This window comes from Bos mutus, chromosome X (genome assembly GCF_027580195.1).
Source record: "Bos mutus isolate GX-2022 chromosome X, NWIPB_WYAK_1.1, whole genome shotgun sequence".
Lineage (NCBI taxonomy): Eukaryota > Metazoa > Chordata > Mammalia > Artiodactyla > Bovidae > Bos > Bos mutus.
In genome coordinates, this window is record NC_091646.1 from 29,237,334 (window position 1) to 29,249,885 (window position 12,552).

Here is a 12,552-nt window from a genome sequence, read left to right on the forward strand (position 1 = left end):
ATAGACGGCAACCCACCAGGCTCCCTCGTCCCTGGGATTCTCCAGGCAAGAACACTGGAGTGGGTTGCCATTTCCTTCTCCAATGCATGAAAGTGAAAAGTGAAAGTGAAGTTGCTCAGTCGTGGCCGACTTAGCGACCCCATGGACTACAGCCTACCAGGCTCCTTCATCCATGGGGTTTTCCAGGCAAGAGTACTGGAGTGGGGTGCCATTGCCTTCTCCACAAAATACATCCTGCATCAGAATATTTCTTACTACCTTCATTGCAAACCTCCTGGCCTACACTATTCTCATCTTTCCACCCAAGCACTACAATGTTTCTCAACTGGTCTATCTGCTTTTTACTCTTGTCCAAGTCAAGTCTTCACTCAACAATACAACGATCCTTTATGACAGTCAATCCAATCACATCCCTCTCCTGCTTAAAACTCTCTAATATTTTCCCATCATGCTTAGGATAACATCTCAATTCCATGCCACAGCCTACATGATCTGGTCTTGCCAGCCTCTCCTGCCTCATATCCTCTTGTTCTCCCCCCTTGTATGCTCTCCTCTAACAAGACACACTAAGCTCATTCCAGCCTCAGGACCTTTGCACTTGCTGTTCTTTTGGCCTAGAATGTTCTTTCTTTGAATATCTGACTGGCTAACTCCTTTAAGTCTGTCTTCAAATGTCACTTTCTCAGAGAGGCCTTGCCTGGCATTCCATGTAAGTGTAGCCTCATATCACTTCCTAGCCTTTCTCCCCAGCCCAACTCTATAACTTTACTACTCACTATGTGAACCCATAGGTAGGGATTTTGTCCTGTTCAGCACCACAGCTCTAGCAATTAGAAGAGTGCCTGGCACATAATGCTGACAAAGGTCCATCTAGTCAAAGCTATGGTTTTTCCAGTAGTCAAGTATGGACGTGAGAGTTGAGCACCAAAGAATTGATGCTTCCGAACTGTGCTGCTGGAGAAGACTCTTGAGAGTCCCTTGGACTGCAAGGAGATCCAACCAGTCAATCCTAAAGGAAATCAGTCCTGAATATTCATTGGAAGGACTGATGCTGAAGCTGAAAGTCTAATAATTTGGCCACCTGATGTGAAGAACTAACTCATTGGAAAAGACCCTGATGCTGGGAAAGATTGAAGGCAGGAGGAGAAGGGGATGACAGAAGATGAGATGGTTGGATGGTATCACCGACTCAATGGACATGAGTTTGAGCAAGGTCTGGGAGTTGGTGATGGACAGGGAAGCCTGGCGTGCTGCAGTCCATAGTGTCACAAAGAGTCAGACATAACTGAGCAACTGAACTGAACTGAGCTGGCACATAAATAGGCACTCAACACATGCATGTTTAAAGAATACTGAAATAATGATAAAATATTGATTCTAGAACCAGCTTAGTAAACTTATTCCAACTTTAGGTATTTTCCTGAAAGAGCAAATAATAGCACCAGACTAGTCCCTATGATGAAATCAAGAAAGTAAAAAATTCTCCAAGAATGAGTATCATGTCTTAGAACTTGAAGTACTTTATCCTATAGCATTAAGTAGCAACTCATTTTGCCTTCACATTAGACAAGTCATTTAATTGGTAATGATCTCCACTTCTAAAACTTAAGAGCTAGCAAGTAATGGTTGACAAATTAGGTGTTTTAGGGAGTTGAGTGAACGTAAGTCTTATCAACATTCTAAAACTGTACAAACAGAGCGCTGCCTGAGAAGCACCTTGGAAGACTAACACTTTGCTCACTAGAAAATGGGCACAGTAATACTTGCCACGCCATCCTACCAAAAGCCAGGTATAGCCAAAATGCTGCCAACACACTGGGAAGACATCAAACACACCCACAAAGAATAGTAGCCAGGCTAGCAGAAAGCCTGCCTGAGCAGCTGCCTTACCTTTTCAAATACAGCAGAAGGACAATGACTGCGGCTGCAACGATGACTGGAATGATGAGTAATGTGGTTATGTAAAATGTCTGATTGGCCTTCTGACCTGGAAAATGGAAAGCAAACAGAAAGACATGAGAAATAAAACCTTTTGAGAAATAAACTAAGCAATCTTGTTATATTAGACTAACGAGATTACAGCTATTTCTGCCCTCTACACCAACATATTCCCCTAAATTCTTCAATTCTCTTGTCTTTTGTTATGTTACTAGTGGGGAGGGGGGAGTCCTACTCTAAAATTCCATGAATGAATAAGCACCTTAAGGATTATCTGAAACCAGGATATCTTAATTGGTTTTAGACACTATTAACAAAGAAGTTATATTTTTAAAATATGTCATCTCATTAACACCAATTATCTTGTTTTATTGGTTATTTAGCATTATTGTTGTCATTGTTTTAGTTGCTAAGTAGTGTCCAACTCTTCTGTGACCCCATGGACTGCAGCCCACCAGGCGCCTCTGTCCCAAGGAATTCTCCAGGCAAGAATACTGGACTGGGTTGCCATTTCTTCCTCCAGAGGATCTTCCCAATCCAGGGATCAAACTCATATCTCCTGTACTGGCAGGTGGATTCTTTACTGCTGAGCCACCAGGGAAGTTCTAGAGATAGATAATATTATTTCCCATTTATACAGATGAGAGGTATAAGGCTGAGAAAGGTTTAATGGCTTGTCCAGAGGGTTTAATAAGTAATGGAGTCAAGCCTAAAACCCAGCACTGTCCAATTCCAAATCCTTTCATTAACTGCCTTGCTACACTTAACACTTAGAATGGCATATGTCTATTTATATCCTCATCTTTTCCATGAGGGCATGAACATCTGGAAAGCATCATCAGGGCCTAGCATTGTGTTAGGCAGCCTCTAAGATGACTCTAAATGATCCTTGCCTCCTGATATTCACACCCTTGTGTAATTCTCTCCCCTTTAGGGTGGGCTAGACTAAATGTGTCAGAGAAGGCAATGGCACCCCACTCCAGTACTCTTGCCTGGAAAATCCCATGGATGGAGGAGCCTGGTAGGCTGCAGTCCATGGGGTCACTAAGAGTTGAACACAACTGAGCGACTTCACTTTCACTTTTCACTTTCATGCATTGGAGAAGGAAATGGCAACCCACTCCAGTGTTCTTGCCTGGAGAATCCCAGGGACAGAGGAGCCTGTTGGGCTGCTGTCTGTGGGGTCGCACAGAGTCAGACACGACTGAAGTGATTTAGCAGCAGCAGCAGACTAAATGTGTGAACCACAACAGTGATGGAATGTCCCTTCTGAGACGAGGTTATAAAGGGCTGTGGTTCTCATATTGGGTGTTCTCTCATACGCTCTTTCTTTCTTGGACCACTCACTTGGGGAAGCCAGCTGCCATGTCATAAGGTAGCCCTGTGGGGAGGTTCAAGTGGTAAGGGACTGAGAGAGACCTCCGTATTGGTTTCCTAGAGCTGCTGTAAAGAATCGCCATATACTGGTTGACCCAAAACAATAGAAACATATTCTCTCATAGCTCTGGTGGCCAGAAGGCCAAAATATTAGCTTCTGGTGGCTCTCAAGAATCCTTGGCATTCCTTGGCTTGTAGCTGCATCACTCCAATCTCTGCCTTCATCTTCACATGGCCTTCTCTGTTTCTGTGTATTCTCTCTTCTTCTGATAAGGATACTAGTCACTGGATTTAGGACCTGCTCTCAGCCCTTAAGGGCTTCCCTGGTGGCTCAGATAGTGAAGAATCTGCCTGCAAGGCAGGAGACCTGGGTTTGATCCCTGGGCCAGGAAAAGCCTCTGAAGAAGGGAATGGCAATTCACTCCAGTATTCTTGCCTGGAGAATTCCATGGACTGAGAAGCCTGGCAGGCTACAGTCCATGGGGTCACAAAGAGTCAAACACAACTGAGAGACTAACACTTTTACTTTTCACTTTTCACTTAGCCCTTATGGCCTCCTCTTAACTTGATTACATCTGTAAAAATTCTATTTCCAAATAAGGTCATATTCATATGGATGAGGAATTGCAACTTGAACATATCATTTGGAGGCACAAAATGAAACCTTCTAAAGCCTCCATCCAGCAGCCAGTGTGAAAATGAGGATTTGCAATGACCATATAAGTGATCTTGAAAGTGGATTCTCCAGCACCAGTCAAGCCTTCAGATGGAACCACAGACCCAGTCAACAGCTTGACTGGAACCTTATGAGAGAACTTGAGCCAGAGGTACCTAGCTAAGTTGTGCCCAGATTCCTGAGCCATGGAAACTGTGAGATAGTGAATATCTATTTTTTAAGACACTAATTTCTTATGCAATATAATGTAGCCTGGCATATAGCTTGTTCAATCTCTCAATTAATAGGGCTTGATTACTTCAATAGCCTGCTTCTCTTATTGTTAGGTAGCTGTTGCTGCTGCTGCTGCTGCTAAGTCACTTCAGTTGTATCCGACTCTGTGCGACCCCATAGACGGCAGCCCACCAGGCTTCCCATCCCTGGGATTCTCCAGGCAAGAGTACTGGAGTGGGTTGCCATTTCCTTCTCCAATGCATGAAAGTGAAAAGTGACAGTGAAGTCGCTCAGTCGTGTCCGACTGTTAGCGACCCCATGGACTGCAGCCTACCAGGCTCCTCTGTCCATGTGATTTTCCAGGCAAGAGTACTGGAGTGGGGTGCCATTGCCTTCTCCAAGGTAGCTGTTAGGAAGTTCTTAAGTTGGTCCTGTTTTGCCCCATAGAGCCACACACACACACACAAAAGACAGCCTATTCTCTCTTCTACTTGACACTACCTCAAATACTAGAATTCAGCAAACATGACTCCCTAGGCTTACTTCATTAACTGTGCCTCCCCAAATTTTAACATTCTTCAACATCCTGATTACGCTTTCAGGGAAAAATTCCAGTCTCCTAATATACCTCTTACAATGTGGTGCCCAGGATGGAATACTGCACACTTCAGATGTGGCCAGGACATTGTGCCACACGCTGTAGCATTCCCTTATTCTGGATGCTGTACTATCACTGCTGCCTATGATTATATATGCCTTTGGGAGACATTTAAAGGGTCTGATGTTGAGTCACTTTGAGCTTACCATCTAATAAAACCCTAGCCCCCACCCTACAATACATGTATCCATAAGGCACATGTCTTTTCAATCCTATACTTGATTCTAGCAATTAATAAGTGAAACTTTTTTTTTTCAAACCTGAAAGTGTGAAAGTCACTCAGTCATGTCCAATTCTTTGCCACCCCAAGGACTATACAGTCCATGGAATTCTATAGGCCAGAATACTGGAGTGGGTAGCCTTTCCCTTTCCCAGGGGATCTTCCCAACCCAGGAATCGAATCAGGGTCTCCTGCACTGTAGGTGGATTCTTTACCAACTGAGCTATCAGGGAATCCCAGATACAGGTTTATTTCAATAAAATGTCATCAAGGTCATTGTCATACTCTTGATTCTGTTACCAGCACATAGGATAGTCCTCTAGCACTGCACAATCTGCAGATTTAATCATGCCTGCCTTCTATAGTTTTGTTCAGGTTGTTGGCAAAGATGGAAACAGGACAAAAGAGAGAATAACATCATTTGGATGGCAAATTTTCAAAGAGCTGCATAATGTAAATTAACTCTGAGTGACTTGATAATAATTAAACAGAAAGTATATTTCAATTGTGAGTGTTCTCTGGCTGATGTCAAGAATGAAGAACAGTGCTTTCCCATAATGTTTTCTGCCTCAATTTAGTTTCCATGCATCAATGGTTTAAATTTTAATGAAATCCCATTCTCTTACCTATACTCATCGCTTGACTCCAATTACTCCAGAGTTTGTCATCTTCATAGCATAACTTATTTGTTTTGACTCTTATTCTGACTGTGTTCAAAGTATCAGGAAGAACACCAGGAACCATGAAACAAATTGTACCCTTAGATACAAGATAAAAACACAAGGAATATTACCAGTTTATTCTCTTTCTCTGCTTCTGAATCCTAAATATAATTATCTGCCAAGTTCTGTATATGACAAAGACTTCGTATTGCAATGTAAATTATCTGACTTTAACTCATGAAAAAGAAAATTGGCAATAATCTATAGAACAAAGTACTTTGTTTTCCTTAAAGCAGTTCAAATTTAGGATATGCCTCATCACCAATTACCATTGAGTTTAAGTCCAAATAGCTCAAGTTGAATTCACTGACCTCTAGGTTTCCTTCAAATTCTGTATTCTGACATTTGGCCTCTTCAACCTCAAAAATATAAAAAAATACATAAATTCAAAAGAAATTAAAGACCATATTTTATATCATTTAAGCATTTTAACAAGTTTTTTTTATACCATTAATAGAAGACCAGGTATAGTGGGAAAAAGGGAGGTTTTTAAAAAAATAAATGGTGCTAGGATTGTCATACTGAGTGAAGTAAGTCAGATGGAGGGAGGAAATATCATAGGATAACCCTTGTGTGTGGAATCTAAAAATAAATGAGGGGATATATGTACACTTATAGCTGATTCACGTTTTTGTATGGCAGAAACCAACACAACATTGTAAAGTGATAATCCTTCATTTAAAAATAAAAATTAAAAAAATAAATGATACAAATGAATTTATTTATGAAACAGAAACAGACTCACAGACTTAGAGGATGAACTTATGGTTAGCAGGGGGAAGGGTTGGGCTAAGGGATAGTTAGGACGTTTGGGATGTACAAGTATACAGTGTTATATTTAAAAAGGATAACCAACAAGGACCTACTGCACAGCACAGGGAACTCTGCTCAATGTTATGTGGCCGCCCGGATGGGAGGGGAGTTTGGGGGAGAATGGATACGTGTATATGTATGGCTGAGTCACTCTGCTGTGCACCTAAAACTATCACTACATTGTTCATCGGCTACATCCCAATACAGGGCTTCTCAGGTGGCACTAGTGGGATTCGAAGTCCACATAATAAGTGCTCTTTGGGAAAGTAGTGACCAAAAGAGGTCACGATTGAGCTTATGGGGAGCTGGTTTTGTAAGTGACAAATCATTTGTGAAGAATCACTGAGCTGTCCATAATGCCTTCTGCAATTTTTCTATAGTACACTACATAGCAATACATAGTTTAAAAATATGCTCCCTTGTTGAGAATATGTGCTCAGACGCTCAGTCGTGTCCCACTCTTTGCAACCCCATGGGCTGTAGCCAACCAGGCTCCTCTGTCCATGGGATTCTCCAGAAAAGAATACCGGAGTGTGTTGTCATTTCTTTCTCCAGGGGATCTTCGTGACCCAGGGATTGAAACTGCGCCTCCTGCACTGGGAGGCAGATTCTTTACCACTAGCACTACTACCTGGGAAGCCCAATAACATATCAAATATCAAAAAAGGACTGAGTTAGGACTTGCCTGGTGGTTCAGTGGTAAAGAATCCACCTGTCATGCAGGAGACACAGGTTCGATCCCTGGTGCAAAAAGATCCCACATGCTGGGGTGCAACTAAGCCCGTGAGCCACAACTATTGGGCCTGAGCTCTAGAGCCTGGGGACTGCAACTACTGAGCCTATGTGCCACAGCTATTGAAACCCGTGTGCCCTAAAGCCCATGCTCTGCAACAAGAGAATCCACAGTAATGAGAAGCCTGCACACCACAAGAAAGAGTAGCCTCTGTTTGCTGCAACTAGAGGAAAGCCCATGCAGCAACAAAGACCCAGCACAGCCAAAAATAAAAACATTAAACAAAATTATTGTTTTTAAATGACTGAGTTAGAGAAAACAAAAGAAAATGCAAATTTCTCCTCTACACAATTTAAGTCACTTGCTGTACGATGTAAAGAGAATAACCAGTTCCTAAAATGCAGATATTTCAAAATCAACACATGAAAGTCTCTTGCTTCATTTCAATAGTCTACTTTTGGCAACAGGTCCATGAAAAGACATTCAACATCACTAATATACACTATTATACACTAATATCACTAATATACACTAGTGTATAAAATATACACTAATCATTAGCAAAATATACATCAAAACCACAATCATCTTACACTGTTGATAACAGAATGGCTGTCGTCAAAAAGATAAGAGATAACAAGTGCCGGAGAGGGTGTAGAGAAAAGGAACCCTCATGCACTGTTGGTGGGAATATAAACCGTTGCAGTCACTTTGGAACAGTATGGAGGTTTCTCAAAAAATTAAAAATAGAACTATCATATGATTCAGCAACCCCAAGGAAATCCTGCCATTTGTGACAACATGGAAGAAACCTCAGGGCACTATGTTAAGTGAAATAAGTTAGACAGAGAAAGACAAATACTATATGATCTCACTTGTATATGGAATTCAAATAAGTCAAATTTACTGAGGCGCAGTGCAGCATGGTAACTGCCAGAGGCTGGGGAGTGGGGAAAATGGAAAGATGTTGGTCAGGGGTACAAATTTTCAGTTATGAATTCTGAGGATTGAATGGGGCTTCTCTGATAGTTCAGTTGGTAAGGAATCTGCCTGCAATGCAGTAGATCCTGGTTCGGTTCCTGGGTCAGGAAGATCTGCTGGGGAAGGAATAGGCTACCCACTCCAGTATACTTGGGCTTCTGTTGTGGCTCAGCTAGTGAAGAATCCACCTGCAGTGCAGGAGACCTGGGTTCAATCCCTGGGTTGGGAAGATCCCCTGGGAAAGGGAAAGGCTACCCACTCCAGTATTCTGACCTGGAGAATTCCATGGACTATATAGTCCATGGGGTTGCAAAGAGTTGGACACAAGTGAGCAACTTTCACATGATGATTACAGTTAATAATACTGTACTGTATACCTGAAATTTGCTGAGAGATCTTGTTTTCTCACCACAGAAAAAGCTAAGTCTGTGAGGTTATGAATGAGTTAATTTGAAGTGATAATCATCTCACAATGTATATGATTATTATAACCTTGTATACCTTAAAATAATATTGTACAACCTAAATACATATAATTTTTACTTGCCAATCATACCTCAGTACAGATGGAAAAAATAGTCAACTTCTATCAGAGATGTTTAAACATGGGACAAAGACTAGAACACATGCTATGATTTGGGGCATTCAATGTCATTCACTGAATGGTTCCTACCAGCATTTGTGAAGAGTGAAAGGCCAACTGAATGATGATGAGCCATCCTGTCAATACTTCATATAAGGTCAGAGAAAAAGCTACTCGGGGGTTACTGTACCCCAGTGCTGGCCATATGGAGTCAGAGGCCTGTTGTGTAAATTGATGGTTCTGGGCTCTTGTTCAAATGTAAATCTCCTTGTGTAGTTTATCAGCTGCTCAGATACTTCCGTGAGAAAAGGGAAACAAGGACACAGATTACCAAGTGGATAGCTGGCGGGAATGGGCATGCCCAAAGATAAGTCACTCCATGCTTTATGATTCTGTCATAAGCGACCCCTGACCCAGAGCCATGGATGGCACCAGCTCATGCTCCAGTTTACTTCCCCCTCTTAACTAGAACACCAGGCCAAATAGCTCCTCAAAAAGTCTTGCAAGAAGAACCAAGAAAGGGTCTAACCAGCTGAGCTCAAAAGCAGTGTGCACACAAAAAGCTGATGACAATCTAGGGGATGGAGCAGCTGGTGAACATCTGCTAAGATACAGAACATTAAACTCAAGTGTATAAACAGAGTTAATTCCAAATTGACTACAGTTCTGGTTTTGATGGATAAACTCCACAGTATATATGCTCTCTTCAGTTCAGAAGTTTTTTTTTTTTTTAAAAAGGTAACAATCCAATAAGAATTTATTAAGTGACAACTGTACACATGGTCTTATACCCAGTGTTCTTGGTTAAAATGTAATACCTGGAGACCAACCTCTGAAGTCATACTTACTAGCTGTGTGGCCTGTAGCAAGTTACTCAACTTGCTCTTTGAGCCTTGTTTCTCACTAAAACATAGGTTAAAAAGGAACCAATTTCATGGATTGCTATGAGCAACTCTATAAGAAGTACATAGAAGACTGTATTTGTAATACATCATGAGCAATAAGTGATGGCTATTACTAGCAAGAGGAAGTACTGAGGTGGTCCCTAGGGGGTTAAGAATAAAAGCTTTGGAGTTAGACTTTTGCTGAAATCTTGAATTCTAACCCTTACTAGAAATGTGACCTTAGGAATAATCTTTGAGACTGAAGTTTTCCTATCTGTAACAGGCCTAGATCCTTGGGGTTACTGTGAGGACTAAATGAGACAACTCAGATAAAGTACTTATTAAAATAGCTGCTGTTGCTGCTGCTGCTGTGTCGCTTCAGTCGCGTACGACTCTGTGCGACCCCATAGGTGGCAGCCCACCAGGCTACTCCATCCCTGGGATTCTCCAGGCAAGAATACTGGAGTGGGTTGCCATTTCCTTCTCCAGTTGAAATAGCTAATACACAGCAATTGCTTAATACATTAGCTGGTATTAGTAGCCAGAACAGTACAAAGTAAACACCACCTAACTCCTCCCCCTTACAGGAGCTTATATTTTTAGTCAAGATCATGGGTAGCTAGCAGGACATCATTTAGTGCCAAGTGAGTAATGCAAGTGGCATGTGTCTCTGGATTTCAGACAGAAGAGAGCAGTCAAGGCTGGAATAGTCAAGCATATTTGGCTTTCTGATAACTCAGTTATAAATTCAAGCCTCACCCCCTCCCCGCATGGAAGCCCTTTGCTTTTTCCTTTTGTGGCATTATTTGGAGACCCTGGTTTCTGGGATGAAAAATGATTATTCTGCTTCAACAAATGCTTTCATTTGCAAATGCCCAGAAGAGCTCTGCTCAGCTGTGGACCTGGTTGCTCCCTCAAGAGTTACAGCCTGTCAACAGTGGCTTATTTTAGTAAATAAAATACTTTAGTTTTCGAAATTCCCATGACGAGCTAAAACAAGTGAACCAAGGGATCTTCCCACATGTGAGATGCAGGACTCCTGTAAAAGCCCATGGTTTCTAACCTCTCAAACTCAAATGGACACAGGGCCCAGGCAGGTAACACAAGTGAGTGGCACAGTTCCAGTGGTCCTAAGGCGCCACCTTATGGCAACTATACCCTCAGGTACCACAGTTTTCAATCTGGGCAGAAAAATCAAATGTAATATACAAGCAAACAAAACCCCACTTCGTTTTGTGGTCCAAACAAAAATGTCTGAGGTCTGAGTTTGAGATCTCTGTTCTAGAGCATAACAATGCAACTGAGCCCTGAGGTTATGCCACACCCTGTTAGGCCCAGTGCTCCAATGCATGTGTATATGCTCAGTCGCTCAGTGGAGTCCAGCTCCTTGCGACCCCATGGACTGTAGCCCGCCAGGCTCCTCTGTCCATGGAATTCCCCAGGCAAGATTACTGGAGTGGGTTGCCATTTCCTACTCCACAGGGACCTCTAATCTGCTTGTTTTGTATTAGATTCTAAAGAGCATAAATGTACATTATCCAAAAAATACTAACTACTCAGTATTGACTACTCTAGTTGCTACAAACTCCAAAAAACTGAACAGCCATACTGGAGCCTCTAAGTAGCTACATAATCTGATCTCGGCTCTAGGCTCAGACACCTCTTCCTACTATGTTTTGGTCATGCCAGTCTCCTGTTTCTCACACATGCCAAGCTCATTCCTGCCTAAGTCTTTGACCACGCTGTCCCCTCCACCTCCAGATCATCAAATGGCTAGCTCCTGCTCATTGTTCTGGTCTCATCTCAAATCTTATCACTGTGGATACCTACCCTACCTAATATTCCCTCAGGCCTTGCCATTACCCCACTTAAATTTCTGCATAGCATTCATTCTCTAAAATTAGTTTGCTCATTTATGTACTTATTTTTTAGTAGGTAAGCTTCATGGGCAAATTTTTTTTTTTTTTTTTTATCAGGTGTCACATGCACGTAAAATAGTGCCTGGTAGTACACGACAGACATGTAGTAAAAAGACTTTTCAGCAAATACATTAAGGAATGCCTGAACTCTTGTAGGCAATACTATCATAAACCATCAAACCTTCCACCACACGCTGTTTCAGAGAAACCATTATCATCGGGTGACAAATCTATAAGCTATTTTTCATTGATATTTCAATTTATTATACTGTAACAAATGCAAGAAAAATTTCTAAATAACAACTATCTAAAAAAAAAACTTACATAGAAAATATCATGTGTCTCAGCGTGGCTGTTATTGACTTCTACTTCATAAGACAAGCATTTGCTTTGAAAATTCTGTGGATTTGTCCACTGCACATATAAGTCACCATTTTGGAAGGAGAGATTTTTAATATGTGGAGGATCAGGTTTCACTGAAAGACAAAAAACAGAAGAATACAAATTAATTTCCAGAGTTAATTTTGATGAGATACACATATGGGCTTTCCTAATAGCTCAGCTGGTTAAGAATCCGCCTGCAATGTAGGACAGCCCGGTTTGATTTCTGGGTCAGGACATTCCCCTGGAGAAGGGATAGGCTATCCACTCCAGTATTCTTAGGCTTCCCTGTGGCACAGATGGTAAAGAATCCACCTGCAATGTGGGTGACCTGGGTTCGATCTCTGGGTTGGGAAAATCCTCATTCTTGCCTGGGGAATCCCTATGGACAGAGGAGCTGGCAGACTACAGTCCATGGGGTTGCACAGAACTGGACAGGACTGAGCGACTAAAC

At 41.9% G+C, this 12,552-nt stretch overlaps 1 protein-coding gene across 1 annotated transcript in view; it reads right to left on the reverse strand.

Moving 5' to 3' along the window:
* IL13RA1 (interleukin 13 receptor subunit alpha 1) overlaps positions 1-12,552 on the reverse strand; it is a 77,715-nt gene that overhangs the window by 35,753 nt on the left and 29,410 nt on the right. The window contains exons 6-9 of the mRNA XM_070365545.1: positions 12,042-12,193; positions 6,116-6,163; positions 5,709-5,841; positions 1,891-1,987 (exon numbers count right to left, since the gene is read on the reverse strand). Of these exons, the coding sequence (XP_070221646.1) occupies positions 1,891-1,987; positions 5,709-5,841; positions 6,116-6,163; positions 12,042-12,193 (430 nt within the window). The remainder of the gene's footprint in view (positions 1-1,890; positions 1,988-5,708; positions 5,842-6,115; positions 6,164-12,041; positions 12,194-12,552) is intronic.